Source organism: Fusarium poae, chromosome 2 (assembly GCF_019609905.1).
Source record: "Fusarium poae strain DAOMC 252244 chromosome 2, whole genome shotgun sequence".
Lineage (NCBI taxonomy): Eukaryota > Fungi > Ascomycota > Sordariomycetes > Hypocreales > Nectriaceae > Fusarium > Fusarium poae.
The window spans coordinates 7,752,254-7,779,256 of NC_058400.1; the positions used below are offsets into that span (position 1 = coordinate 7,752,254).

Genomic DNA, 27,003 nt, shown 5'->3' on the forward strand with positions numbered 1-27,003 from the left:
GAGGGTATCGCGGAGTAGGCTTTTTTTTTGACACTGGCAAGCAGCTGGCAGTCACCGTTCGAGTAGGTGGGGGAGTCGATCACAGAGGTTCGCCATGGCCTCCATGGCTGGAGGACTACCTTAGTAGGTACTCCGCGGCGGATCCTGTTTAGTGGAGCCGAGCTGGGATTTTAGTGATCAGATCAGGCGCACAAATAAACAAGTCAGAAGCCCGGCCTAAAGCAGCTAGAGTTCGTTCAGTAATTTTGTCTTTACACTCCCCTCGGCCAACCTGTCTTTCGGTGCTCGGAACGGGCACCCTACCGTCGCCTAAAATTTAGTGACTTTATGACGTGGGCAGGGCGGGCAGGCGTCGGAATTATAAGGCTCCTTGGGGCCTTGCGATATCTCCATTTCAACGTCGGGTAACGTATTCGTACTTGATCTCTTTGCCGAGAACCTCATTCATTTACAAACTTTCCATACTCTCAAACTAACATTGGGATTCATTGAAGGGCGTGTAACTTCAACCCCTATTTCACGTATCAAGACATCGTTCACCAGCTGCATTTGTTTCTTGATAGCCAAAATGAGCTCAGACGAACCCACCAAAGACGATGTGGTGAAGAAGCCAGATGTTGACGAAAAGAAAGATGCTAGCGACCCCGCTGACGGTGAAGAGCTTAGATTCACACCAGAAGAAGAGGAGGTAGGTCTTTTCATTTCCTGCCTTATTCCTCCCATCTCTCAACGCCCATCACTCATACTTGGACACATGTCAAGGTGCTTAGGCTAACCCGCACAGGCTTTAGTGAAAGAGTCAGACACGTTGAAACAAGAAGCAAACACTTTGTTTGCGTCTAAACAGTATCAAGATGCTATCAATAAATACGACGACGCAATCAATTCATGTCCTAAATATCTGCACTATCCTCGTGCAGTAATCTACAGTAATATCGCAGCTTGTCACATCCAGCTTGAGGATTGGAAGGAGGCCATCAAATCCGCGTCAGATTCTCTCAAAGCTTTGGAAAAGCTTGAACAAAATGACCCTCGACTGCAGCATGGAGGGAAAAAAGATGGCGAGGAAAAAGCCAAGAAGGAGGGGGATGATGTGGAGGAAGAGATCATCAGCGACGGGGCTTCGCGTGCAGCTCCAGCACCGGACTCAGTTGATGAAGAAGTGAAAAAGCTCGAGGCAAACATTCAACGAATTCGATGCAAAGCGCTTATGAGACGAGCTCGTGGCCGAACTGAGGCAGGTGGCTGGCATAATCTTGCTGGCGCAGAAGAAGACTGCAAGACTCTAGCTGCCAAACCGGAAAGCCTGGCTCCAGCCGATCTTCGAGTGGTCCAGAAGCAACTGAGAGAATTACCCCCGAAAGTAAAGGCTGCACAGGAGAAAGAAATGGGCGAGATGTGGGGAAAACTAAAAGACCTTGGAAACGGCATTCTGAAGCCGTTTGGGTTGAGCACAAACAATTTCCAGATGGTCAAGGACGAGAACACTGGAGGTTACAGCATGAATTTCCAGCCTGGAGGAAAGTCCCAATGAGTGTAATACCCTCCAGGGAAGGCGAAAATTTTCTCTATCCGTCTATCAAGTCGAAACAAAACTCCAGTCCCTGCACTTAGAGAACAGCAATGGATGTTGCGGCGCTGTCTATTTTTGCCATACCCCAACAATAAACGCTTACTATTTCGAACCATGAGCAACCGGACCCTATAATGACGACGTATCGAAGGAATTCGACCGACTTGGTGGCTCATACCAATTCTGGTATGGGTGGTTGGGCAACTTGAAGTCAGCAAAATTCAGTGGGTTGACCGATGTCTTCATCCCCACAGCGGACATCACTGGTGGTGTTGATAGCCTTGAGGGCGTCAAAGATGTTGAGGTCCTTCGCGTGGTTGAGGCTCCTGGCTCCTGGCTAGTTTCTGTTTTCGGACTCAAAGTGGGCATTTTCATGCATGGCCAACCCCATCCTTTTTTGAGTTCCGTTTCTATAGCACCCAAACGCCAGCCGTTTCTGTTGTTGATCCTTTCAAGAATCTCGAGAACTTCACTTTGCTCGTTAGGGTTGGTGAGTGCAGCAGCTGCGATTGCTAAACAACGAATTGCAACTATAGCGACCCCTTTGTCCGCGGTATGGGCAACGATACCACAGACCTGGTACGCATGGTGAAGTTGCAAGACACGCAGCCTCTCTGAAGACCTTAAAGACTCTGTCGGGTGTGTTTGTAATAGGATGCAATGAGCAGTGTGGAATAGAAGCTGTCCAATTGTTGCCTCTCGTTGGATCATCCTGAACACGAGTTATTGCAAAGCTCAGCCGTCAAGCCGTTGTCTGACCTACCAGATACGAGGAAACACCGAGTTCCCCCCTGATTCTCCCGCTTTCACATATCCAAATGGATGCATCACCCTCGGGCAACGGGCGTTCCAACCGTCACAGAGCTTCTTAAGCTCATACCACTGCGACAGGCGGTTACCAACCCAGTTTTGCTCTGCCTGTGGGCTAATGTTGTCGAACTGGCCTGCAGTTGCACGAAAGTTTGTCACCTTTGCAACAACATATAATGCCCGGTGTACCCAAGTCTGTTCATCTTCGTTGTGACGGTGGTCGTCGGATTCTGGAAAGTCGATGCCCCATTCGTCAGGGCTCCATGTTGTCTGCCAATTTGCTGCAAGACAATTCAGAACTTCTATCCCAATATTCAACCAGAAGCAGGCAGACCCGATGCCATTGCTCTTTGCGTCCCACCCGCACTCTCGAACCAGTGCTCGAGACCCTGCTATGTGGCTCATTCGGTGTGCAGGCTTCTCGGACATGATCTCGTATACGTTCAGCACAATCGCTGTCGTGGCACACTCGGCAGTGTTCCGATCGGGGTTCTGCAAACTCCTCAAAAGCTGTGTTGTTGCCGTGTTGTAATAGAACAACGCTTTATCATGGTTTTCCTGGGACATCAAAGAAGCATGTTTGACACCACACGCAAGAAGTGCGTTGAAGAGCATGGTCGACCTGAGGGCATGATGCGGGATACTTCTGGCAAAGTATTTATCTCTATTGAATGAGTCCATCCAGATTGCAACATCGTCAACAAAGACTTGCATATAGTGAACTTCCTCAGCAGATGTGAGGATATCACGGCTCACCAGCTCAATGTTTCGGAAGGCTGGGCGATGTATATGCTCATCTTCATGGATGTGTTCATGCAGAGACCTCTCGTTGCGTGGTGGTGTTCTGAGATCTGGCAACGCCATGTCGCTCATATCTTCGACTGCCGCTTGTTGTGATAAAGGCCGATTCCGCATTGCTATCAATTGTTCTGGAAACGTCTCTGTCCTTGGGGTTACGACTGAACGTGTTGATGAGGGCGGAGTTGCAATATTCGATACATCGCTCATGATTCCTTGCCCAGAATCGTTGTGTTCAAGCTTAATCGCATCATTGGGTGGAGGTCTCGAGTTGTCTAAAGCTCTGGGTGTGGTGTTATCCCGTGCATAACTGAAATACTGTTGCGAGCTGGTTTGGAACTGGTCAGTGGAAGGACCTGCCTCCCTTGGATGGTTCTCTACTCCCAGAGGTATTCCTTCTTTCGAGTCGTATCTATCTTGGAGTCCCGGAGAATATGGTGCGTAACGACCAAGTCCGCCTCGGTATTCGGAGGCAATATCTCGCGATTCGTCTTGGAACTCGACTAGAAGTTTAATCAGCACAACGTCTTCGATTGAGAGAGAGAGGAACGTATACCTGCCCAATCCTCTGGATGCGGTATAGCAGCAGGGCTGTGTAGGTTGATCTCAAGGAAGTTTAGACGCACGCCTCGTTTGCATTCACGACCTCTTTTCCGGCAATTCATACAATCAGGGACTGCTTCATCACACTTGAGATGCCTCTCACGACATGTCAGGCATCCTGTTCTAACTCTCCTCCCTTTGACCTGAGTAGGATTTGACGTGGACATGGAACTTTGTAGAGTCATCCCTCTGGAAGACTCCGCCGACATGTTTGTCGTAGCTTGACCAAGGCTCGGGGGTTCGGAGATTGGTGCCGTTGCCATGTGCGCATGCTGATGGGACCGAAAGTCAAAGTAATCGAACTGGAGATTATCTTCCATCGCATATTGCCCTGGGGAATAGTCCTGCCACTCCGGAGGGAACGACATTGCCTGCTTTTGTTTGGAGTCTTCATTTTGCATCGCCGCCTCGAAGCTGACACCAAGCCTGGCGATGTCATTGGGGCCTTTTCGAGCCGACACTATCGTCTACCTGGCTCTTCCGGAAGCCACGGTAGTGATGTATAATCTGTCTGTGATATGATATTTACTGACGTAGGCACGATGGTTCTGGGGTGTGGTGTAGCGAAATAAGGCCAGGTGCTTTATTGTCACATTTGAGGCTGGACAACTGGATACCCGCAATTCTCGACAACGTTCCAAATGTTCTAGAAAATTCAATTGGGCATGGAGTGATTTCATAACTTGGGGTGCAGGCCACGGCTTCTGGACCGGTTTCCCTACCCCGGGCTCGGTATAAAAGACCGCCGCAGGTTCGGGATTGTCGTCGCGGGCTCCACAGTCGGACTAGAGACAAGGAGCAAGAGGGCGGGGTGTGGTAACGAACGACTAAAGATAAGAGAATGAACCGGTTGGAGCTTGACGAATATAAATTTAAGATGCCATTGATTCCGGTCAGTATCAAGCTTCTGAGCTTTAGTAACAGCTCAGCATGTCCGCTAGAACCCGGGGGGTGCTGCACCATGATTATATGGCGAAACACCACGTAGCCAAACCAAGGTACGCAAGTCTGTGGCCACGGACTTGTACTCCGGCTGTCGTGCGAGTATCATCAGCCTCTTTATTCGGCTATGATTCGGACAGCAAGCTGGTATATACTGAGACCATTACACCGAATGGCGTTTGTGTTCAATCTCAGTTCTGTCTTGTCTTATCTTCAAGAAAAGCAGGGAAGCCTTGGCTAAGAGAGAAGTCATGATGCCGGACAGATGGTTCGGTCCGGCAAGATGGCTGGCTCAGCTGTGTATTGAAACCTTCCATACAAGGAAGGTTGTTTGTCATAGGTAGTAAGCAACACATCTTGCAGGATAGGTAGGTAGCCTTGAAAATGCCTCTCAAGGATATAGTATCTGCCGCATAAGGTACGGATGCTGAGCTATAAGTGTACATTACACATGTGGCGCATAGGGTCGATGAAACTCGGCATGCATCCCATCCTAGTTGCTCTTTGCCCTGCATTGCCGGAGGCCGGAGTAAACGAGCCCTCGTATTGGGATCGATAATGAGCTTCCATCCATCCGCATCCTTCGCTTATTGAATCGCCTGCCAATATTGCTCGTGCGCCGCCATGTCTTTTCCTGCGGCAAGTACTCAGCCCATCAGACGATGTGCGATGCAGCCAAGCTACACGAATCAGTAGCACGGGTACGCCCGAATTATACAGCCAGTTTTTTGATGTGTTCGGTTGTAAGTGATAGGTAAGACAATCGCCCGAAATAACTCGGGCTTGACGACCAATAGGGTGATGAAAGTTGTCTTTCAGCTACTCTCTGCATTGAACGCTGTCCTCGTGTCTGTTACAAAATGATTGATAGATGCGACATTTAAGGACCTTGATAATTATTCAAGATATTTGTCTTGTTGGCCAGGGCTCGCATGCAGGTATATCGTCAGCATGGAGGCATTGTTCTACTTTAAGTACCGGCTCCATCGGTCCGCCTAGGCGGTGAATGTTTTAACGTGACTGTATGTAGTAATAATGTTTCGAAACCGCCAAGCAAAGAAACATGTAACTTTTATGCTTCAGGACTTATCAGGCTTGAATATAGTTGAACAGAGTCTTGATGAAATGTGAAAATGGAAGGTGAACGGTTTGTCGGGTGAATGTTCCACAGCAGTCTCTCAGTCTCCAACCAAATATTATCAACCCTAGCTTTTGGTAACCTTTGAATCCTTAACCATGACAACGAATTCCCACCAACGATATGGATTCTTCAACTCCGACGCCCAAATCTATACTGCGCGGACATAAGTCCCAGATTCACACCACAGCATTCGTCAGGTCAAATGAGCGTCTCATCACAGGCGACGCAGACGGTTTCGTGGTGCTATGGGATCTCACAATAATGCGCCCGCGAGCCGTCTGGCGCGCGCACGAAAAGGCTCTGTTAGGCGTCCGTGGCTGGGGCGACGACAAAATTATCACGTAATTTTCTCCTCCAAGTTAAAAAATCAATAGATTAATGGTTTGCTGACTCGAGACCTCAGACATGGTCGTGATATGAAACTCATAGTATGGAAGCTTGGCGAGGCAGATGAGGAACATCTGAGTACAGCCCTTCCTGTAGAAGAGATGCCAACACCCAGAGCCCAACCATGGATACTCCATTTACTCGAGGTGAACACCTTGAACTTTTGTGCTTTTGCCATCTGTTCAAGCGTGCCTGGGCCTGTAGATGAAGCGTCTGAGGTCTTGATCGCCGTGCCAAATACTCTCAACTCAGACGCTGTATGCACAACCCCCATCTCACTTATTATACCAGGACTGACCAACTGCGACAGATCGATATTTATCATTTACCTTCACAACATCGAATCCATACCATCAAAGCTGGTGACAAGACGGGTATGGCTATGTGCCTTGCCCTTCTGCATCACGAGAACACTCTCACGCTTATTGCTGCTTTTGAGAACGGGTACGCGACTGTGCAACGACTTGAGGCTGATGGTCAATGGGTTACGACATACAACTCGCAAGTTCATTCACAGCCTGTGTTATCTCTGAGTGTCCATAACGACTTCTTCATCACCTCCAGTGCCGACTCCATCGTCTCTAAACACCCCATACCCACCGATTTATTCTTCCCACTCCAAGACCCTGAGCCACCCAAAATTACAGAACGTGTGGTCGAGATAATAGACGACGAACCCAAGGCAACATCGCTCCTATCGGCTGGTCTCAAATCATCATCATCATCTCAAGCTCCTACGGGACCTTCCAAGAAAGGCGTGGCGTGGAAGGATCCCATCAAAACCATCAACACCAAACACTCTGGACAGCAAAGTCTGGATATACGATCAGACGGGCGGATTTTTGCCACGGCAGGTTGGGATTCCAAAGTGCGAGTCTACTCTGTTAAGACCATGAAAGAACTCGCCGTGTTGAAATGGCACCAAGTTGGATGCTTTGCTGTTGCATTTGCTGATGTGAGAATATCAGACAAGGCGAAAGAAGATAATAAATCAACTGCACAGCAAGGGAATGTCAACAAAGCCACAACAAGTGTCACCAAACGAACAACTTCTCTTGTCAAGGCAGGACTAAGCGTCAAAGAACAACGTATAGCGACTGCACGGCAAACACACTGGATCGCTGCAGGTGCAAAGGATGGGAAGATTAGCTTATGGGATATTTATTGAGCTATGGACAACACATTCATTGCAGCATTTGTGCTACCCGGATGCTCGTAAATTGTTCCGTCCTCCTTGAAACAAAACATCAGCCAACTGCCAAGCTGGAGCTTGCTTGGATAAATTGTGTTTTATGGGTTGATAGACATTGGCCTCTCAGATCAGAAGGCCAAGCCCTCTAAGCAATTTGTTGAGTAGCCAGAACGAATCAGAGAGTAAAGGGGTAGAATAGGCAAAAGTAGCAACGCCATAAATCAACGTTCCTGCTAATCAGTTCTGTGTTCCTGAGTAATAGTTCTGCTTTAGACTGTTAGCTTCTATGACCCAAACAATAGTCACGGAAACCCACGTTTATAGTCCTAGCATCCTCTGGCCGCGCGCCGCATGTGCCTACGACCTGCTGTCAGCGAGACCAGCGTATAAATACAATAGGTTCTGCTGAGGTCCGCCTACCCGCATCAAGCGCGTGGCCGAATTGTTTCCCTTGGACAACTCGTACCATATCCGTAATATCCAGGCGGCAACGAGGGCATCGCGTAGTTCAACGCTCATCTCGGCTGTTATAACCAGACTCATGCTAGTTTTCTCATCCTCAACCTCTCTTGCTATCAACTCTCCTTGCGCATCTCTCCACTCGTATCCGACGCCTTTACTCCGTGAAGAGTTCGCTTCGTATAGTATACCCTGAGGTTCTAGCTTTCGCTCGGCACCCTTCACTGCACGGTCGAATCGGAATCCCTTTTTCTGCCGCAAGAGGTTACCAGAGCGAAAGTAAGAGACTCCAAAGGAGCACAGGGCTCGACGTGTAGCGGCTTCGGCATGGTAGGGGAACGTGGGGAACTCGGCGGCGGTTGGATGCTTGAGATCGAAGAGGTGGCGGTTTTTCAGAGCGACTTGAGGAAGACCGGTAGAGGTCTTGATGACCGAGTCGACACGCTCGACTTTCACGCTACGGTCATGGTCGTGGAGATAGCCGATAGAGTGGGAGAACTCGTAGACTGGTGTTTGGGAATCCCTTGAATAGACGAAGCGATTTGAAATGTATAGAGTTGTTGGTCCAAGTACGGATTTAGCAGTGGGGTTTCCAGCGGCCGTAGCGGGAGCGGGAGAGCTGATTAGGGTATCGTAGGATGGGAGATCCAGGTCGGAATAGTCGGGTGGTAAAAGGTCAGTCATTGCGAAATATGATGATAATTGATAAGTGGGTATAATAGACTAGGAATTATCTTGAATAATGGGAACAGACAACAAAAAATATGCTGGTGTCGCGTGCTTGTCATTCATTATCTATCTTGTTGGAACCTCTTGAACTTTCTTGAACTTAGTACTATGACGTGTATCATGGCCTCAGGGTATCAGAAAAACTGGCCGCCGCTGGGGCACACAAGACGAAATTAGTGGGCCACTTTATGCCCCTTAGATTACAGCTCTTACACTCTTTATTTTGTAACCTAAGACTTAGGAAGTCATTTTTTTTGCTACCCCCTAGCACAGCCAGTATTACCGAGCGGATACAGCAGCCACAGCCTCACTAGATCAAATAGTTGGTGGATTGATACTGCTTCGCCTCATTATAAGGCTTAATAACGGCGTATTCTCATTTTTAATTCATGGTCCCTGGTATTCTCAAATTGCTAGATACGACAGTAATACGCCAAAACGCCTATCCAATAGTCTTCTCTTGCGTAGCCTGCGTTATGTAGCTGACTATTCCCCAACCCTTGAACCTTGTGCTTACAGACGGGAACCCAAGTTGACGTGGATTGATTTAATATTGCTGTAGGCTTCGAGGCCAGCTTCACCGAGCTCACGACCGATACCACTCTGTTTCACACCACCAAAGGGGATGTAAGGCTCAGAGTCCTGAGTAGAGTTGATCCAAACCATACCAGCCTCAATCTCAGCAGCAACACGGTGGGCGCGCTCGACGTCCTTTGTGAAGACAGCGGCACCAAGACCGTATGTTGTGTCGTTGGCGAGCTTGAGAGCCTCCTCTTCATCACTGAACTTAGTGATGACTACCACGGGGCCAAAGATTTCCTCACGGAAGACACGCATCTGGTGGTGGACATCACCAAAGATAGTGGGTTGAATGAAGAAGCCCTTCTTAGAAGAATCCACGGGCTGTCCACCAGCGAGAAGGGTAGCACCCTCGGACTTTCCGATCTGGATGTACTCGAGGATGCGGTCGTACTGTTGCTTTGAGACCTGAGGGCCCTGATATGTCTCGGAGTCCCATTGGTGGCCGACCTTGCTAACTGTCTTGGTCGTCTCGATAAAGCGCTGGACGAATTCGTCGTACACCTTGTCCTGGACCAACAGGCGAGAAGTAGCTGTGCAGATTTGACCCTGGTTAGACATGATACCCATATGCGACCACTTGACAGCCTCATCAAGGTCGCTATCAGCAAAGACCAAAAGAGGCGATTTACCACCCGTCTCGAGGGTAATGTTCTTGAGAGTCTTGGAAGCCATCTCCATAATCTTAGCACCAGTAGCAGTCGAGCCAGTAAAGGCAACCTTCTCAACAAGAGGGTGCTGGACAAGAGCAGGTCCAGCCTCGCTACCATAACCATTGAGAGCGTTGAAGACACCGGGAGGGAATCCAACTGCCTTGATAGCCTCGCCAAGAAGCAGGATGCTGAGGGGTGTTTGCTCAGCAGCCTTCATGACAATAGTGTTACCGCATGCTAGCGCAGGGCCGATTTTCCAGGCGGCCATGGCAAGGGGGTAGTTCCAGGGAATAATCTGGGCCACTATACCGACTGGTTGCCGAAGAGTATATGCGAGTTTGTTCGGGTTCGCCGTTATGGTCCGGCCGGTCATCTTATCAGACCAGCCGGCATAATAACGAATGGTATTGATAACTTCGACAACATCGCCACCCTCAGCATCAGTGTAAACCTTACCTGTAGAAAGATCAGTACAAATCGACTAGCTTGTTGCATCTCCTACATACCATTGTCCCAGGCCTCCGAAGTAGCAAAGATCTTAGTTCGCTCCTCAATGTAATCGGCGAGCTTGTTCATTAAAACACCTCGCTGGGGAGGGGGAAGCTTCTTCCATGAAGGGTTGTGGAAGGCATTGTAAGCTGCCTTGACGGCCTTGTCGACATCGTCAGCATTAGCTGCGTGCACTGTAGCAATCTCCTTCTCGGTGCTGTTAAGGATATCCTTATTAGCTCGTTTTTTGAGGCTGGCAGAAGCTGACTTACGCAGGGTCGATAGATGTGATCTTTTGAGTCGACGATCCAGGAACGAACTCGTTGTTGATAAAGAGACCAGTCGGCTGTCTGTACTTGACGCCGTTAGGAGCCTCGAGGTTGACATACAAGTCTGACATTGTGCTGTAGTAGTGTTTCTGTGTTGTTATAATAGATCGAGCGACACGAACAATTGGCAGCCGACTCTGGGATTCTTTCAGAGGTCGAAGAGGTACTGAATGAACTGAACGACGAAGACGAACAGATGTGAACCTGGAAGCAACTGCAGCGCCTATCTTCTTATAGCTGCTTAGAGACATGGCTGAAGAGGGGTAGCTCAGCACCTCCGACTTGAGTTTAGCTATATATCTGTACTGTATATGTACAATATCGCCGCCCCCGTAATCAATTGTATCAATAGACGATACGCGATTCCTTCAGAGAGCAATTGATTAGTCTTCTTTCTTTGCTATTCGTTATCAAAGTCGAAAACATGCAATACTTTGCCTCTTTTCGGTAAAGGTCGCTGCGCCGGCGGGGACCGGCAAATGCTTGTTGATCGATACTCTCGTCCAGTTGTCGCAGTCCAACGTCATGTCGCCTGTACCTTACCATTCGAGTTTAGTAGCATAGCTGAATCTGGTAAAATCTGACGGAGCCGAGAGAGAGCTCGTTATCATGGATCATGACAGCTCTTATCGATAACATGTGCCGAGGTTGTTGATTGAATCTGGTTGTGTTCGAGGGAATATGAAAGAGGAAAATAAAGGATCAGAGACACATTCATTTGATTGATATCTACCTACTTTCAGTCAGCATGTAATTTTTTTAGTGGAAGATCTGATCGAAACGTGACCAGCAGGAGGTAAAATGTCTAACCCATTGCCGTCCCTTCTTCACTGTAGATCTAAAACGAGAAGTTCTGGCTGTCATCATGTGATCATTCTAATCATATTGTTCACTGCCTCGACTGACCAGTGCTCTGTGTTTGATGGCCTCGATAGTGTAAAGACATAACACAGTGGCGGAACAAAAATATATGATTGTTCCGAGAGCAGGAATATGGGAGTGCAGCACTGTGCTCGATGCTTGCGATGCTACTGAGGCTAGTGACTTTTCCATCATTTTGGATGCGCGGCATGTCGCCCAGCTATAAAGTCTCGAGTTAGATGAGGTCAGTTATAGACAAGATGTTCGACGTGTGAAAATATCGACCCAGTCGTTCAGTAAACGGATACGGGCTGACAATATGGTCAAAATCCACACATGAAAGACGCGGGGAAATGTGACTACTAGACTACGACCAGGTTCATCCAAGAATCTAGCTACGGTAGATGATCACTCTTTTACAGCTTCAGTTCTAATACATGTCATGTGGGAAGAAGCGATAATATGATATCGCGTCAGTGAAATTACTTTACCAAAGTCACATAAAGGAGCGATGATTCGTTGAGTTTTGAAGATTTTATTATTCAATTTTCCCATAATGTATTAACCCTTCTATCCCATCTATTCCGACTCTTACTTCAGTAACTGTGACTCAACTACATAGCCTCACTGGCACAACACCTCCCGCTCCATCTGGAACCGGCATGCCGAGGCCAGGTAAGAGACACGAGATGGCCTCGAGTCTCGAACCTGACCACGGCAAAACTCTGGTATTATTCTTCAGGATGCGAGCAACTGGAAAGAGTAATGTCTTTTCTAAGTCAGCTCCGAACAAGAAGTGCTAAGGAGATGCAAAGGGAGGATAAAAAGAGAGGAGTAGCATACCTGGAGAGCTGCGACAAGAAGCTGGTGATTGTAAGCGTCGCCAGGTTGTGGAAACTTATGTGGATGATTGGCTCATCGACCTGGCGACGGTCTTCGAGGACAGCCTTCTTCAAAGAATGCGCCTATCAAGGCTGTCGGCCTCGAGGATAGAGTTGTCTGGAAAGGTTGCGTGAGTTCCAACCAACATACTCCTTGGACTCCCATCGAATCATCTACTGGTTCTGATGGTGTGTCAGCTCCTGTAAGTAAACATCAAAGAATATCGAATCTAGCCTACAGAGACCTCAGGCTCGGCGGCTTGCATCCAATACGCAATTAGTGACTATACTATATCCCAACTTTGCATAATAGTATAGTAGCCAGAGCGAAGGGCAGCAGAAAACAGATGAGAAAGTATGTACTTACTTGTTGGGGCCCGCCGATATTTCTGGGAACCATGTAGTTGACGGGCCAGTGGTGAATTTAAGTTGAACTACATGGTTCCCAAGACCGCGGACTAAGGCAGGCCCCTCCTAAACTCAGCGAGTGGCATCGCGAGTTTAGGATCATCGGAGTGAACGGTGTAGAATAACTGTTGATGTTAGTCAGTGACGGTGAGTAATATGTGTTTCTTACTGACCTTGGGACGATAGTGCTCGACACTCCTTCGCCGGCCCAGTATCAGACCTACTACTAATGTAGAGGTTGAGAGAAACGTTGTATGGTCTCTCATTAGGAGTCAGGATACTGGGCCGACGGAATGCTCTGTGCCATCGTAAGACAAAGACAGCAGGTTTCCTCCCCCTTGGGCGAAGGAAGTTTTGATGGGGGAGGAAACATGTGAGGAGTAGAAAAAGCAGACGGTAGGGAGGGAAGATGGAAAGAATGGAAAGGTAAGAGGAGGTGGGGTGTGTTTGTGCAGGTAATTTTGGCTGGGGGCCAACCAGCAGCTGTACGCTTAGGGCGCCGGCCCTTTCCATTGCGCTGCCAACGGCAGTATCAACAATACCTACCTAGGTAAATAGAAAAGTGGTAGTAGCTTAGTACGTAGAGTATTACTTATTGTGTATCAAGGAACAACATGCACAGAGTGGTCTGCAGCAAATGGAAGCAGGTGGGAGCATTGTCTGGCCTAACCACGCCAACAGCATTGCTCATGAATAGCATTTCTCATTGGGCATGCCGTCGAGTAGAATAAACTATTTGATACCTTCTCACATAGCTATGTCAAAATACAATATTCGAATCGCTCTTGTTTCCAGGTCTGTTGCGTAGTTCCAGACGTGAGGTTCATTTAAGTCATATGATGCAGATACTGTTAATACACTTGTACCCATCTTCTTGCGCAAATCATACATATATTTATTCACTTGAGATAGTATTTGACTGCTTCCAAGCTGTTGTAATATCGCGTACTGCCTCGAAGTATCGTTGAGCAGAAATCCATTCCATTGTATCCCGCCCCTGGCCCCATGAGACAATTATTCGAGCCCAATCAATGTTGACATACCACTAGTTTGTATCTAGTTTGATGCTTGTCAAACCGTGTCAATAAGAATTATTTTGCACATTTTGAGGCGAGAAGCTGAAATCTGTCAGGATGGAAGGTAAGAAGGGCAGATTCCATCACTGTCAAATAAGTGGCGATTCAAGTATCCCAGATACATCATTCAGCAGCTGCTGTCGAACAAGATTCTTTCTTTTGTCTGGTTGTTCTAATTTCTCGCCCACCATGACACTGTTATGTAACTGAGTCTTCAAAGAACGATCATCGAGTTAGTCAAGGTCGAAAACAGAACAAAGCAACTCCCTTTCAACCTGAAGAATATCCACTGACCAACCTCTGCACAGTTCACTATTGCTTTATCTATCAAGACCCAAGCCTTGCTATCTACCACCAACCTGCGCTATCATACAATTCAACTGACTATATATGACAAATTTTGGCGTCCTTGCCTCGTCATGAGAACAGAAGACATCCAGAGACCGACCATCTCCACACTTTTCCCCAGACCCTCGTCCACCCCAGAAGCCGTCGAAGCACCAAACCATAAACAGCAATAAATCTGCAGCATCGGCTCCCGGTTTTTACGAAACCGGCATCTAATTCCCGTTCTTTTGAGTTCTACCGGAGCCGTTTGTTGTCTCCGGGCCGGTTGATCTAATTTGGACCGGAACCGAGATCCGGTCTGCACAGGCGAATTGGACGGTTCTGTTGGTGACTTATAGCGAACAACATCTTCTACCCTCCACTGCCCCGGCTTTACATATTCATGGGGTCTTTTCCTTCATCATGACTGGTCTCGATACAAACGACATCGACCTTTATGGATACAATGCGACGGCTTAAGTATACTCGACCCGGTTTTCTAGCGCATTCATGTGACGTTTTGTTAAGAGCTGTCGTGGATCCTCGACTTTTTATTTACTCGCGAGACATCCGTTGACCGGAAGCTCTCTTTCTCTCTTCATCTTTCCATTCTTTGATCTTTTGTTTCACTACTTAAGCGAATTCCTTCTGTTATCTGAGGTATCCTTTTGGAACAAAACAATCATCATCATGGCTGAAAACTACCACAAGGAGGTCATTTCTGGCGTATGTTGCCCCTCAGTCATGATCTCGGCTACTCATCGTCACAAGTTTTGGTTGCTAACATGAGACCCTCAATAGCTCAAGAATAAGAGCCTCTTCATCCAGGACGCCTTCATCGATGGCCAATGGGTTGCCAAGGAGAACAAGTTTGATGTTTTTGGTCGGTAACCCTTCATCATGAGTACAGTGGTGCCATTGAGAAGCTAACCTGTATTTCAGAGCCTTCTACCGCTACCGTCCTCGGCCAAGTCGCCAACTGTGCCCTCGAGGACTTCCAAACTGCCATCAAGAGCGCCGATGTCGCCCAGACAAAGTACTTTGACAGCACAACTGGCGCCAGCCGAGGTGCTTTGTTGAGGAAATGGTACGATTTGGTTCTTGCCAACCAGGAGGATCGTATGTAACATGTCTGGGCACTCGCTTCAACACAATACTAACAAAGCATATCTAGTCGCCAAGATCCTTTCTCTCGAAAACGGAAAGACCTACTCTGAGGCTCTCGGAGAGGTCATGTACTCTGCCAGCTTCATCTCTTGGTTCGCCGAGGAAGCTACACGATCATATGGCGTCACAATCCCCTCTTCAGCTCCTCACACGACGCTGATGACTATTAAAGAGCCTGTAGGCACTTGCGGAATCATCACACCCTGGAACTTCCCCGCCGCCATGATCACCCGAAAGATCGCTCCCGCTCTGGCTGCTGGATGCTCCGTCGTCATCAAGCCCCCTTCCGAGACTCCCTACTCCGCTCTCGCTTTCACCAAGCTCGCCATTGAGGCTGGTCTTCCTCCCGCTACTATCCAGGTCCTGCCCACTCGCGACCGTCAGGCTGCTACCGAGCTTGCCACCAACCCTCTCGTCAAGAAGATCTCTTTCACTGGCTCCACTGGTGTTGGCAAGTACCTCGCTAAGCTTGCTGCTGGTACCCTGAAGAAGCTCAGCCTGGAACTTGGTGGTAACGCTCCTTTCATTGTTTTCGAGGACGCCGACCTTGACCTTGCTGCTGAGGGCGCCATGTTCTGCAAGTTCCGGTGCTCTGGACAGACTTGTGTCTGGTAAGTCAAATTGCACTGTAACTCCAATCGCGTTACTAACACTCAATAGCGCCAACCGACTTTACGTCCAGAAGAGCGTCGCCAAGGAGTTCACTGCCAAGCTTGTTGAGAAGGTCAACGCTCTGAAGATGGGAGGCGGTCTCGACAAGACCACCACCCAAGGACCTCTTGTCAACAAGTCCGCCGTCGACAAGGTCAAAGAGCATATCGCTGATGCCACATCCAAGGGCGCCAAGGTCGCTACCGGCGGCTCTACCCCCGACAGTCCCGGTTTCTTCCACCAGCCCACAGTCCTTACTGGCGTGACACAAGAGATGGCCGTCGCCAAGGACGAAACTTTCGGTCCTCTTGCTCCTATCTTCGAGTTTGACACAGAGGAGGACGCCATCCGTCTGGCCAACGACACCGAGTTCGGTCTTGCCGGATACTTCTTCTCCAAGGACATCAGCCGTGTCATGCGTGTTGCCCACAAGATGCAAGTCGGTATGGTTGGTGCCAACACAGGTAAGATCAGTGCTGCTGAGGCTCCTTTTGGCGGTATCAAGGAGAGTGGTTACGGAAAGGAGGGTAGTCTGTACGGTATGGCTGAGTACCAAAACATCAAGTCTATCACCATTGGCAACCTCAACATCTAGTGTGGGAGTTGCATGATGAGAAACGAGAGAATGTGCGGGAGAAGAAAAAGGAGTTTGTCTATTTAGCTATGATCAATAATGACGAGGCGAAAAACCTCATAGGATAACGACTGGGATACTATACATGATACCTAAAATACAAAACAGTAAAATTGCCCTCAGGGTATCAGAGAAATTGGCCCTTGGAAGCATAGGTAAGAGACGAAATTAGCGTGTCACTTTATGCTCCTTGGACTATAGCTCTTAGACTATTTATTTTTATAACCTAAGACCAGGAGGTCATTTTTTCTACTATCCACGAGATTGCATCAATCGTCGTCATCTTTCCCTCCGGCTAAACGCTTGATATCTTTACACAAAAGAATATTTAATCTGCGCTTATACGTGTCCCCTTCGTGATGGTAGCGATTCCAGTACTGTTTACTGATCGCATGGGTACCTACTATCTAGGTATCTAGACTAGTCACTTGTGTAATACACCAGCTTATAGACAGGAATGAATCACCAGGGCCTTTTCTTGTGTCACCTCTGACCAACGAGGTTCTATAGCGACATATGTTAACGGTTATCTTTCATCTCCCCGCATGTTGATCTTCAAGAACACTTTCAGAAAATAATTGCCTTCGATCTCGACCCCAGTCATCCCATTGGTTCCATTCCTATGTTCTGGTTAAATTATTCGCTTCTACCCAACCTACCCTGCATGAGCTACCTTGAAGCGCTGCTCGCATTAATAACATACACCAAACCATTACATGAGAACGAAATCCTGTCTCTGAGCAGCCGCCAGACACGCCGTTTAACCTTTCGTGTTTCTCGCCGTACTTGGAGTATTTCTTAACCGGTTTCCCATCAAAACCTGGTTTAGCACCAGCCTCAGACTTCTATCCTCCCCTACCGCAACACAATAATACATCAGCATGACTACCAGCTGTCATACAGACAACGAGTTTCTCTCGCAACAAGGCCAAGAATGGATCTTCAGACCATCAACTTCCCCTTCGCTAGATACCTTGAAATTACTTTGTTCCCAAAAAGCTACCAAAGAAGATTACCCACTCGCAGAAGACATCCAGTGCAACGTCCCTATCTACAATTTTGGCGAGTACTCAACCTTGACTGGAGACCAAAAGTCTGCCCTTCAAGATGAATGGTACAAGGTCCTTCTGTACGGGCCTGGTGTTTTTGTTACTACCAGCCTCTACCAAGATCTGGACGTGATCAATAAATCAACATCGGCCTTCGGAGACATCATCAAGAAGGAGGGTGAGAGCGCAAAAACAGCTGGCGATCATTTTGCTAGTGCTGGCAAGAATGATCGAATCTGGAACTCGTTCAGCAAGCATGGCCTTCAAGATCCCGAGTCTTTCTTCCGATACTTCTCGAACCCTTACCTCGATCTCATTTTTGCTTCATGGCTTGGTCCAGGATATCGCATCACCACTCAAGTCAACAACGTTCGGCCTGGAGGACAGCCACAGGTTTCCCACCGCGACTATCACCTAGGTTTTATGTCCGCAGAGAGATGTGGGAGATATCCTCGAGCCATGCAAATTGCCAGCCAGTGTTTGACCCTGCAAGGCGCTGTGGCACATGTCGACATGCCTCTCGAAAGTGGCCCAACAAGACTGTTACCCTTCAGCCAAGCCTTCGCCCCTGGATATATGGCTTATCGTCTTCCCGAGTTCAACAAATTCTTTCTGGACAACTACATTTCACTTCCGCTCAAGAAAGGCGATGGCTTGTGGTTCAACCCAGCTTTATTCCACGCAGCAGGAGAGAACAAATCTGTAGATATCAATCGGCTTGTCAACCTCTTTCAGATAAGCAGTGCTTTCGGAAAGCCGATGGAGACGATTGATGCGCTACCCTTGGTAGAGAGTACATGGGATGTTTTATCTACTTCATATAAAGAAAATGGCCTAAGCGAGGTCGAGATGTTTATCTCTGCCGTTGGAGAAGGGTATCCCTTTCCGACTAATCTGGACAATAACCCACCGAGAAGCGAAAACATGGCTCCCGATTCGGAACAAGACGTTATCAGAGATGCATTGGTGAAGGGGAGGACCAAAGCAGAGGTTTTGGCTGATCTTGCAGAGTTTCGGACAAAGATCAAAGCGTAGATGTGTCAACAGAGGATACAAATGTCAATACAAGCTTGTTCGCCTGCCAGATTAATATTACTATCATACAGTATTTACACAGTTACTAGTTCTACCTACATGGCGTTTTACACTATAGGACCCGTTCGAATGAAGATAGATTTTACAGTCTTCTTTAAATGTCCACGGAAGCTGTCGAATGCGACTGGATCGTGACCCTCCAGCCATCGACAACTGACCGAGATGGAATCCTTTTCAAACCGTACAGATACCCTAAAACCAAAGACGCATTCCGCCGTCTCGGAATTGACATCTTGTGCCTCTCCTCTCTGCTTCAGTCGTCGCCAAGCTCGCGCCCAGACACGATCCACTGCTCGGCCAGTACCCTCCAGTCTATCTGCGTCCCATTCCCAGGTGATCAAGTCGAGCTTCCCAAGCTCAGTGCGGAATTGTTCTGCAAATTCGCTGACGGAGCCACGGAAGGGTAATTGCGCAACCGTTTCTTCTGTAATCTCGGGTTGATCACTCTTGGGAAACGTCGATCCGACGATGCGAGCAAATTCTTGACTTGGTCTCATGCTTCCAAAGCTCCATGCAACAGCCCAGCGTTTTGTCTTGCTTCCCTGAATAAATTCCGTCACAGCGTAGTTGTCGATTTTATTCTCCTTCAGCTTACGCACAAACGCGAGTAGACTCATGTGGAAGCCGAACATGGATGTGTACCACTGCACGCGCTCTCGTAGGACCAGAGACTCTTTGAGCATGCGCTCAACAAATGCGACTTCACCACCTTCAGTTACCATCTCAACTTGGGCGCCTGTGCAAGCCGTGAAGGGCGGGTATGCCTTTTTCTTGGCGCTTTCAATGAGCTCTTGCTCAGATTTGTAAAAAGGTGGGTTACACATCGTGAATGCGATACTGGGAACATTCAAATCATCTAGTGGGATGAGACTGTCGGTGTTTTTACGCTGAACAACGTTGATCCTTTGGTTAAGATTGTTCAAAGTCACATTTTTACGAGCATACTCAAGACTTTTGGGATCGATGTCTGTCTTTGTTAGTTGAAAGTTAATTATGGCGACTGGATGGTTTACCTGTAGCGATAAAGTTCCAATTATTGCGCTCTGTGCAACCCAGCAGCGGGTAAATGCAACTTGCGCCAGTACCTATATCACACCCAACAACATCTTGAGCATTCTTTTCGTACGAAGAGGTGTCAAGAAGGCCCTTCAACCAAAGGATGTAGTTGTTTCGATTGGTGACCTGCAAGACGCGTTAGATATACAGACGCGTCAAAGTAGTAGCAAAGGCTTACAGGTGGGCACAGTCGGTCATTGGGAAGCTCAAGCTGCAATCCAAAGTCGAGCTTTAGAAGTGTTTTTGTCAACTGCATAACACATTCTGGATCTTTGAAGAAGTCAGTCTTGTGCTGATTCCACCTAATATCGTATTAGCTTGTCTTGTCTCGTCTGACTATGAGAGACTTACGATCGTGCAAAGTCTGCATCTTGAAGAGCAAGCTGTTGGAAATCGGGTGCTTTGGTATATAGTTCCGCGTAGTGACGATCTCGAGCTACATCATCCTTTGGCGGGCCTGTAAGGGTGCTGTTCGTGGCTGTTGGTTGGCTCGTATCACCATTGTCGACAGGGTGCCTGTAGCCAGCAAGATCTTGCGAAGCCTTCCTCTTTTCGCCCATCTTTGACGGCTGAGAGAGTGATTAGTGTTGAAGTCGTATAGTGCTAAGTGCACATTCTTACACTTTCCCCGGTAGATCTGCGTAAATTTTGACGTCGATTGAATGTTCAGAGGTTGATGAAAGTGATGAGTTTGTTCAGTCACGGTGCACGTAAGAATTGTGTGAATAGGTAGGTACCTACCTAGGGGTAGGCCTTGAAATTTAGCGACGATTTAGAAGTCGAACCCTCTGAAACACAATCATGTCGCCCATGGATCATAGAAAACAATCTCATCAAAGGGTGCATTATATTCAAACAAAGACCCAAATATACTAAGGAAATATACATTCATATTCTTGACAATCATTAACAAAACAAATGAAATTGCGTTGGCATCGTTGAAATCGTGTCATCGTCTTATGTACGGCATTCCACTCTGAATCTCATCAATCATTTCATTACCACAGAAGAACTCTCCATCGCCAGCCCTCAAGACTCTTCATATCCTTGTCATCGATATCCGGGTCGCCTTGCTCGATTCTTGAAGCAAGCTTCTTGATTCGCTTCTGCACAGTTCGGGCGACACGGATAGACACCTCGTTGGAAAACACAAACAGCACGGCAAACACGAGGAAGGCCAGTTTGGCGAAGCGACCTTTGCCAAGTATACCGTTCTTAATATGATCGAGAAGACCCTTTGACTTTTGGAAGGCGTACTCAGTGTCGTTGGCTGCTAATTGTGAATCTTCATCGTCTTCGCTTCGGCGCCAGAAACGGCGGATCATGGGAATAAAAGTGGCACTATTGGGTCAGCTAGCCATTAAAAATGTCAATGCAGAGGGCTAAACACTTACATGGCTCCTCCGACGATCCATCTTCGCCAGCGATGGTTCTCGGCTTCTTTGGCGATACTGCGCACTTCACTTTGCAAAACTCTCAAGTCATTCAAGACAAAAGTCGTCTGGTTGCGAAGACGAGTCTCGAGCTCATAAGCGGACATGGAAGCATCACCACTTCGTCGCCGGCGCTGCAAGCTTATGTATTCTCGCAGATTGAGCTGACAATTCGTTCGGAGGTCCCGAAGCTCTCCCAAGTCAGCCGGGATGTTAGCAGGCACCATCTGATGAGGCGGCTTTATTGCGCTGGCCATGGCCCCGGGATGGTTGGGGAGATAGGACTCAGATACCGGGCGCATTGGGAGATCATTGTGTCCAGTCTGAGGGCCACTGGTAGGAGGATATTTCTGAGGGTTATACTGCGATTCAAATTGCTGAGGGTTGTAGCCTGGTCGGTAGTAGTCCTGAGTATTGAAGTTTTGAGTGCCAAACTGCTGAGATCCATACTGAGCTTCAGGACCTGGATATGACTTTGCTCTCTCTGGGCCTCGCTCATACCCGCGATCGCGATCAGCACGATCACGTTCGCGCTCCTGGTCTCGCGTAGGAGATGGACTGCGGATGGGTTGAGGATCCAGAGATCGAAGAGGCGACTTGTTTGACTTGCGAGATTCATCCATGATGGGCGCTTATTCTCAACAGAGACAGAACAAAGATATCAATGGCAGTGATACCTAGCAAGGGGATGGCTATTGAGGCCCAAAGATGATCGCAAAAGGAGAGGCGAAATTTTAGCTCAAGGTATTCAGGTAAGGAAAAAAGTAGACTATTTGCCTTTCATGCATGTGCGTGCTGGCTTTATCGGCGAGAGAGAGGCTGGGCTGAATAAAAAAGAGGCCAACCCATGACGCTCAGACGAGCAAGGATAGGCATAGGTTGGGCGCGCATGTGGGGTGATGAATGGAATAACGAGGTTGGGGGAGACGGGAGACGGGAGACGGGACAGAATAGGAATTGAAGTGAGATATGCAACAAGTGAGTGATATTATTAGCAACTACTGAAGGCTAAATAGGCTACTCTTTTTCTCCTTTCGTCGTTCCTGTTCCTGATGGCAGCTGAGTTGACTAATATCCTAATGCTCTATACATGCGGTGTGCCATCCCATCAATACCCTCGATAGGCAATGCACGTCTCATGTCTCGTAAAAGCTGATCCTGGACCTCAGGGTCGAAACGCTCCCAAATTCTACAGACCTGTCGCGTCAAATCTGGTCGTCCAGTGCGGAAAATGCCGGCAAAGGCTTCAAAGAGAATAGTTGTCTCATCCCAACCCAGGATGTTGTGAACATCCCAGATGAGGCCTTCGAAAAAGTCTAGAATGTCGGCCAAAAGCATGTCTGAGCATCCTAGTCCTCGCTCATTGTCGAGAACCACGCACAGGGCATGCATCATGCCAGCCCAGCGAATTACCGCGTAGTCGCGAGCTGGGTCATCTTCGATTTCCAGCTCGGCGGCTCCAAACATGTCAATTACACCAGTTCGTGAAAAGTCTTGAAGGTGACGAAACAAAAAATGCAATGCCTGATGGATGATATGCGGCGGATGCAGTGCCATGTCTTGAGGCACGAAGAAACTCCCCAACATGAGGGTTCCTCTTCTTACTGCATTTCTGGTCCGGGGCAAGAGTGCGAATAACAAGTTCTGGTCAATACTGAATCGTCCCCCGACTTGACCGAACCTGCCACCTTGAGCTTCGAGATCGTACAATTGGACGATGATGTTGTCCTGTCTTCTATCTTGGCCTCTTGGTTCAAAGTTGGGTGCCTGATTGGCATCTCGGCGCGGAGGTTGGGGTCTAGCGTCGACAGGCTCTCTCGCATCTGTGACAGAGGCATCAGAGTCAGGCTGTGCAAGGCCGTACATGGCTCGAGTTGTGGTATCGTAGGTCATATTGCGAAACATGGCTGCTTGAAGTCCACACCGTCTTGTGCGAGATCGTGTGCTAGTTTGCTCACGAAAATAATTCTGTCCCGACATGCTACTGGAATCAATGCTTTCGGCCAAGGTAAAATACATAATATCTATAAGAATCCTGCGATGTTATGAGCATCTTTATAGTTGTCGGGCTTCTCTTGTCCTGTCAAGTTTGTCTGTTGATTGTCATCATGTATACCTCAGTAGGTACCTTGTAGGTACGCAAAAAGCAAGCAAAGCAAAGCAAAGGTCATGCCATGCCACAAGTTTGAATGAACCATCAAACACAAACCGCGTTTCCGCAAACATTCGCAATATTACTGATTATTATTTATCACATGAGTCGCGGTTATAAACTTTGGATGGTAAGACAGATTTAGGCGTGACGGTACAGGGTGACTCTGTGGAGGATAACTATGTTTCGTTTGTCACCATCGACACAACCACAGCCCGATCGATCACTTAAAGAAACGTCCTTTTTACCGATATCACCCAACACCATCCGTTCCGAAACATGGCTTGGTGTTTCTATCAAGCCTGGCGGCCGACCAACGCGATACCTGAAGTCTCAGGCAAAAGAATTAGGCGTCCAGACGAATCAGCAGGCCTGGGCGAAACATTCCCCCACCAATTTCCCGACTTCCAGTCTTTCTTCCGCTCTCTCTCTTCTCTTTTCAAATACAAGACAAGGCATCTAGTCCGCCATTTCTTACTAAATACATCCAAGTATCATTTTGTTGTACCAAATATACCTCTTTTATTCTCCTAATACGGCCAACTTCGATCAATTCCTCTTGCTATCGTTCAGTTACCTTCTGTAAGCTGTGTAGCTTCGTCTTAGTGCCCGCTGTCAATGTTCTGTTTGAGATCTCACTCTATTTCAATGGGAAAAAGCGACTTTGGGGTCCACGGTTGCCTTGCATAAATGCTCACCCAGACAAGTATAAGTATCTCGTCTTCCCCCTCGTCTGCCCTGAATTTCAGTCCGCTCAATATCATTCCTCTTCTTCTTCTCCTCCCCCTCCTCCCCCCCCTCCTCCTTCTTCTTATATCATTCGATTCAATTCATTTCCGAACTTCCTGGCTCTCAGCCCAAGACCACTTGGTCGTCATCTATCTCCCCAATATATATCTGTGTCGTCGTATCAGCCATTAGAACCCTTCCCTTGCCCCTGGTATCGTCCTGTTTTTGTCCTAGCTACCCATCATGATCGACCTACCCGCGGCTTTTGCTGCTGATGTTGGCCATAATGTCGAATATAAAATTCGTGACCTTAGTACTTGTTCTGTCACTCTCTTCCCTACCCAAGCTCAAGTCAAGCGTGAGATCAAGGATGTCCCTTTGAAGGTTAGTCAAGTGTATACGGCAGATGCATATCTCTTCGCTTACACCACGTTAGCCTGGCATCAATGAAATCTCAATCGTTGGTTTAAGTCCGACAATTGATAAGCACTCTATCATGGTAGAAGGTAATGGGACTGCTAGCATTACTGCTATCAGTGTCGAGCTTCTTCCCAACCGTGAAATCTTTGACGAAATCTACCCTGACTCTGATGAGGATGAATCTGAGAGCGAAGATGATGAAGACGATGATCAGCTTCCAGACGTCTCTCAAGATCAGACCATCTTGGGCGTCAAGATGAAGCTCATTGAGCTCAGAGACGAACAACAGAGGGCCAGGGAAATCGTCGGGAATGCTGACAACCGTATTAAAATTCTCGACACGTATTCAAATTCCCTTGACAAGAAAGAAGGCATCAACATTAGTGAAATGCTCGAAGTCTACAAGACGGAACACATGAAAGCTTTCAAAGAACGCTTGGTTGGTGTGCAGCAGGAGCGAGAAGTCACAGAAGCTATCAACAACGCCATCAAGGAGCAATCACGCCTGACCAAGCTTGCAGAGAAGGCAAGGGCAAAGGACTCAAAAACAAAAGCAAAGATCCAGAAGGCTGTCAAGAAGAAGCAGGGGCAGCGCGTGAAACGACTCGAGGAGAAACGTAAGGAAAAGCGACGCATCCGCGACGAGCGTGCTCGTTGCTGGCCTCAATGCTGCTACACTGTACACATTCAACTCGAGGTAAATTCCTCTTACACGCCAGCCTCGTCCCGCCGGGACTCAGTGTCTAGCGAAATTGAGCTGGTTCAGCGACCTCGAAGCAAGACGATTGATATGGAAGAAACATCCTCGTGCGATCTGGTTCTGTCGTATGTGACCGACTCGGCTTTCTGGACACCAAGTTACAGTATGCAATTATCAACCGTAACTTCCACAGGTGTCCTTTGCTTTGATGCTGGTATTCACAATACCACATCTGAGACCTGGGAGAACTGCAAGATCACCCTATCCACCTCTCAGGCCACATCCTCAAATCTCGACGAATCCAATCCAACCCTCGCACCTTGGCGAATCAAGCTGGGTAAACGGAAACCAGCATCTAGCTCTAATGGTGTTCTCGAAAGCAGCGCAGAGCGAATGCAGCAGACCTCCTGGCGCAACAAGAATGCGGTGATGCGACCACCACAGAGCCACTTCAACAGGGAAATGTTCGGTCTCGGTCCCGGTCCCAGTGGCTATTCTCTATCAGATTACCAAATGCAGCTGATGCTACTTGAGCAGCAGAACCAAAAGAGGATGACAATGGCCAGAGAGAACAGTTCTTTGCCTCCAGCACCTTGGGAACAACTAAGTGCGCAACAACAAGCTATGCAACAGCAACAGATGCAACAACAACAACAGGCGCAGCCAATATCGAGCTTGCAGGAAATTTCCCCCCCGCCTTCCGGTTTTCAATCAAAGCAAGAGCGGCAATTGAAGCGATTGGAGAAATTGTCGCATGATGAATTAAATGATTTTGACTTCGACGCGTTTTTGTTTAACGAAGACACAAAGCAACCGGAACCCCAGCCGTCTCTCGAGTTCCAGGAATCCCTCATTGAAGAGACAGGCTTCACAACCACGTTCGACCTACCCGGTCTCAAAACCCTGGTCCCCAAGTTCACCGCTTCAAAGCAACGCGTTGCTCGTCTTCAATTCGCCAACGTCTTTTTCAGCCATACTGTCGTGGCAAAGTATCATCCAGCAGCCTATCTCAAGGCTAAGCTGAAAAATGGTAGCAAACTTACCCTTCTTGGTGGACCAGCCAGCTTAACGCTTGATGGAAGCTTCATGGGACAGACCAAAGTTCCTCGATGCAGCCCTGGTGAGAAGTTTACTCTCAGTTTGGGTGTGGACTCTTCGATCAGAGTCATGTATCCCAAGCCTGATGTTCGAAGAAGCACGAGTGGCGTGTTTAACAAGGAAGACAGTTCTGTCTATGTCCGTACTGTCACAATGCATAATACCCGTGTTACTGCCGGTAGACCGGTCAATGTGCTTGTTTTGGATCAGATTCCAGTTTCCCAGGACGATCGCCTACGTGTTGAGATGTCGAACCCTCGCGGACTCACGGTCGAAGGGCCTAGTCAACCAGCTGGGGCTCCTGGGCGTGACTCGGCAGAGGATCAGGATTGGGGCAAAGCTACAGCGTCTCTGACGAAATACGGACAGGTCTCTTGGGATGTTGCTTTGAATCCGGGCAAGTCTGTCAAGTTACGCCTTGAATATTCGGTTTCCATGCCAAGTGGTGATGTTGCGAATGAGTGTTAATTCAGAAGAATCACATTTGATTGGCGATACATTGCTAATAATTGCAGGACGATAGCGTGTGATGTGGAGGGAGCTGGATTCAAACGATACTGGTGAGAATGAACTGAATAGCCT

General features: G+C 48.1%; 11 protein-coding genes across 11 annotated transcripts; 5 read left to right on the plus strand and 6 right to left on the minus strand.

Annotated features, from left to right (window-relative positions):
• Nucleotides 1–568: 568 nt before the first annotated feature.
• On the plus strand, nucleotides 569–1,534 carry FPOAC1_006642 (uncharacterized protein; the record flags this gene model as incomplete). The annotated part of the gene is made up of 2 exons (XM_044851117.1): nucleotides 569–688; nucleotides 956–1,534. The coding sequence occupies 2 exons, from the start codon at nucleotides 569–571 to the stop codon at nucleotides 1,532–1,534; spliced, it is 699 nt and encodes a 232-aa protein (XP_044709829.1).
• Nucleotides 1,535–1,784: 250 nt separating this feature from the next.
• Nucleotides 1,785–4,152, minus strand: FPOAC1_006643 (uncharacterized protein; the record flags this gene model as incomplete). Its single annotated transcript, XM_044851118.1, has 4 exons — nucleotides 1,785–1,906; nucleotides 1,999–2,085; nucleotides 2,428–3,684; nucleotides 3,738–4,152. 4 exons carry the CDS (start codon nucleotides 4,150–4,152, stop codon nucleotides 1,785–1,787), a joined length of 1,881 nt encoding a protein of 626 aa, XP_044709830.1.
• A 1,835-nt stretch (nucleotides 4,153–5,987) lies between these two features.
• On the plus strand, nucleotides 5,988–7,422 carry FPOAC1_006644 (uncharacterized protein; the record flags this gene model as incomplete). The annotated part of the gene is made up of 3 exons (XM_044851119.1): nucleotides 5,988–6,208; nucleotides 6,271–6,511; nucleotides 6,565–7,422. 3 exons carry the CDS (start codon nucleotides 5,988–5,990, stop codon nucleotides 7,420–7,422), a joined length of 1,320 nt encoding a protein of 439 aa, XP_044709831.1.
• A 381-nt stretch (nucleotides 7,423–7,803) lies between these two features.
• Nucleotides 7,804–8,589, minus strand: FPOAC1_006645 (uncharacterized protein; the record flags this gene model as incomplete). Its single annotated transcript, XM_044851120.1, has 1 exon — nucleotides 7,804–8,589. One exon carries the CDS (start codon nucleotides 8,587–8,589, stop codon nucleotides 7,804–7,806), a length of 786 nt encoding a protein of 261 aa, XP_044709832.1.
• Nucleotides 8,590–9,147: 558 nt separating this feature from the next.
• On the minus strand, nucleotides 9,148–10,935 carry FPOAC1_006646 (uncharacterized protein; the record flags this gene model as incomplete). Its single annotated transcript, XM_044851121.1, has 3 exons — nucleotides 9,148–10,322; nucleotides 10,373–10,572; nucleotides 10,628–10,935. 3 exons carry the CDS (start codon nucleotides 10,933–10,935, stop codon nucleotides 9,148–9,150), a joined length of 1,683 nt encoding a protein of 560 aa, XP_044709833.1.
• A 3,992-nt stretch (nucleotides 10,936–14,927) lies between these two features.
• Nucleotides 14,928–16,650, plus strand: FPOAC1_006647 (uncharacterized protein; the record flags this gene model as incomplete). Its single annotated transcript, XM_044851122.1, has 5 exons — nucleotides 14,928–14,963; nucleotides 15,039–15,120; nucleotides 15,180–15,356; nucleotides 15,412–16,015; nucleotides 16,065–16,650. The coding sequence occupies 5 exons, from the start codon at nucleotides 14,928–14,930 to the stop codon at nucleotides 16,648–16,650; spliced, it is 1,485 nt and encodes a 494-aa protein (XP_044709834.1).
• Nucleotides 16,651–17,570: 920 nt separating this feature from the next.
• On the plus strand, nucleotides 17,571–18,773 carry FPOAC1_006648 (uncharacterized protein; the record flags this gene model as incomplete). The annotated part of the gene is made up of 1 exon (XM_044851123.1): nucleotides 17,571–18,773. One exon carries the CDS (start codon nucleotides 17,571–17,573, stop codon nucleotides 18,771–18,773), a length of 1,203 nt encoding a protein of 400 aa, XP_044709835.1.
• A 107-nt stretch (nucleotides 18,774–18,880) lies between these two features.
• Nucleotides 18,881–20,449, minus strand: FPOAC1_006649 (uncharacterized protein; the record flags this gene model as incomplete). The annotated part of the gene is made up of 4 exons (XM_044851124.1): nucleotides 18,881–19,800; nucleotides 19,847–20,015; nucleotides 20,068–20,191; nucleotides 20,241–20,449. The coding sequence occupies 4 exons, from the start codon at nucleotides 20,447–20,449 to the stop codon at nucleotides 18,881–18,883; spliced, it is 1,422 nt and encodes a 473-aa protein (XP_044709836.1).
• Nucleotides 20,450–20,887: 438 nt separating this feature from the next.
• On the minus strand, nucleotides 20,888–21,945 carry FPOAC1_006650 (uncharacterized protein; the record flags this gene model as incomplete). Its single annotated transcript, XM_044851125.1, has 2 exons — nucleotides 20,888–21,230; nucleotides 21,284–21,945. 2 exons carry the CDS (start codon nucleotides 21,943–21,945, stop codon nucleotides 20,888–20,890), a joined length of 1,005 nt encoding a protein of 334 aa, XP_044709837.1.
• A 445-nt stretch (nucleotides 21,946–22,390) lies between these two features.
• On the minus strand, nucleotides 22,391–23,215 carry FPOAC1_006651 (uncharacterized protein; the record flags this gene model as incomplete). Its single annotated transcript, XM_044851126.1, has 1 exon — nucleotides 22,391–23,215. One exon carries the CDS (start codon nucleotides 23,213–23,215, stop codon nucleotides 22,391–22,393), a length of 825 nt encoding a protein of 274 aa, XP_044709838.1.
• Nucleotides 23,216–24,446: 1,231 nt separating this feature from the next.
• Nucleotides 24,447–26,889, plus strand: FPOAC1_006652 (uncharacterized protein; the record flags this gene model as incomplete). The annotated part of the gene is made up of 2 exons (XM_044851127.1): nucleotides 24,447–24,587; nucleotides 24,640–26,889. The coding sequence occupies 2 exons, from the start codon at nucleotides 24,447–24,449 to the stop codon at nucleotides 26,887–26,889; spliced, it is 2,391 nt and encodes a 796-aa protein (XP_044709839.1).
• Between the last annotated feature and the right edge of the window lie 114 nt (nucleotides 26,890–27,003).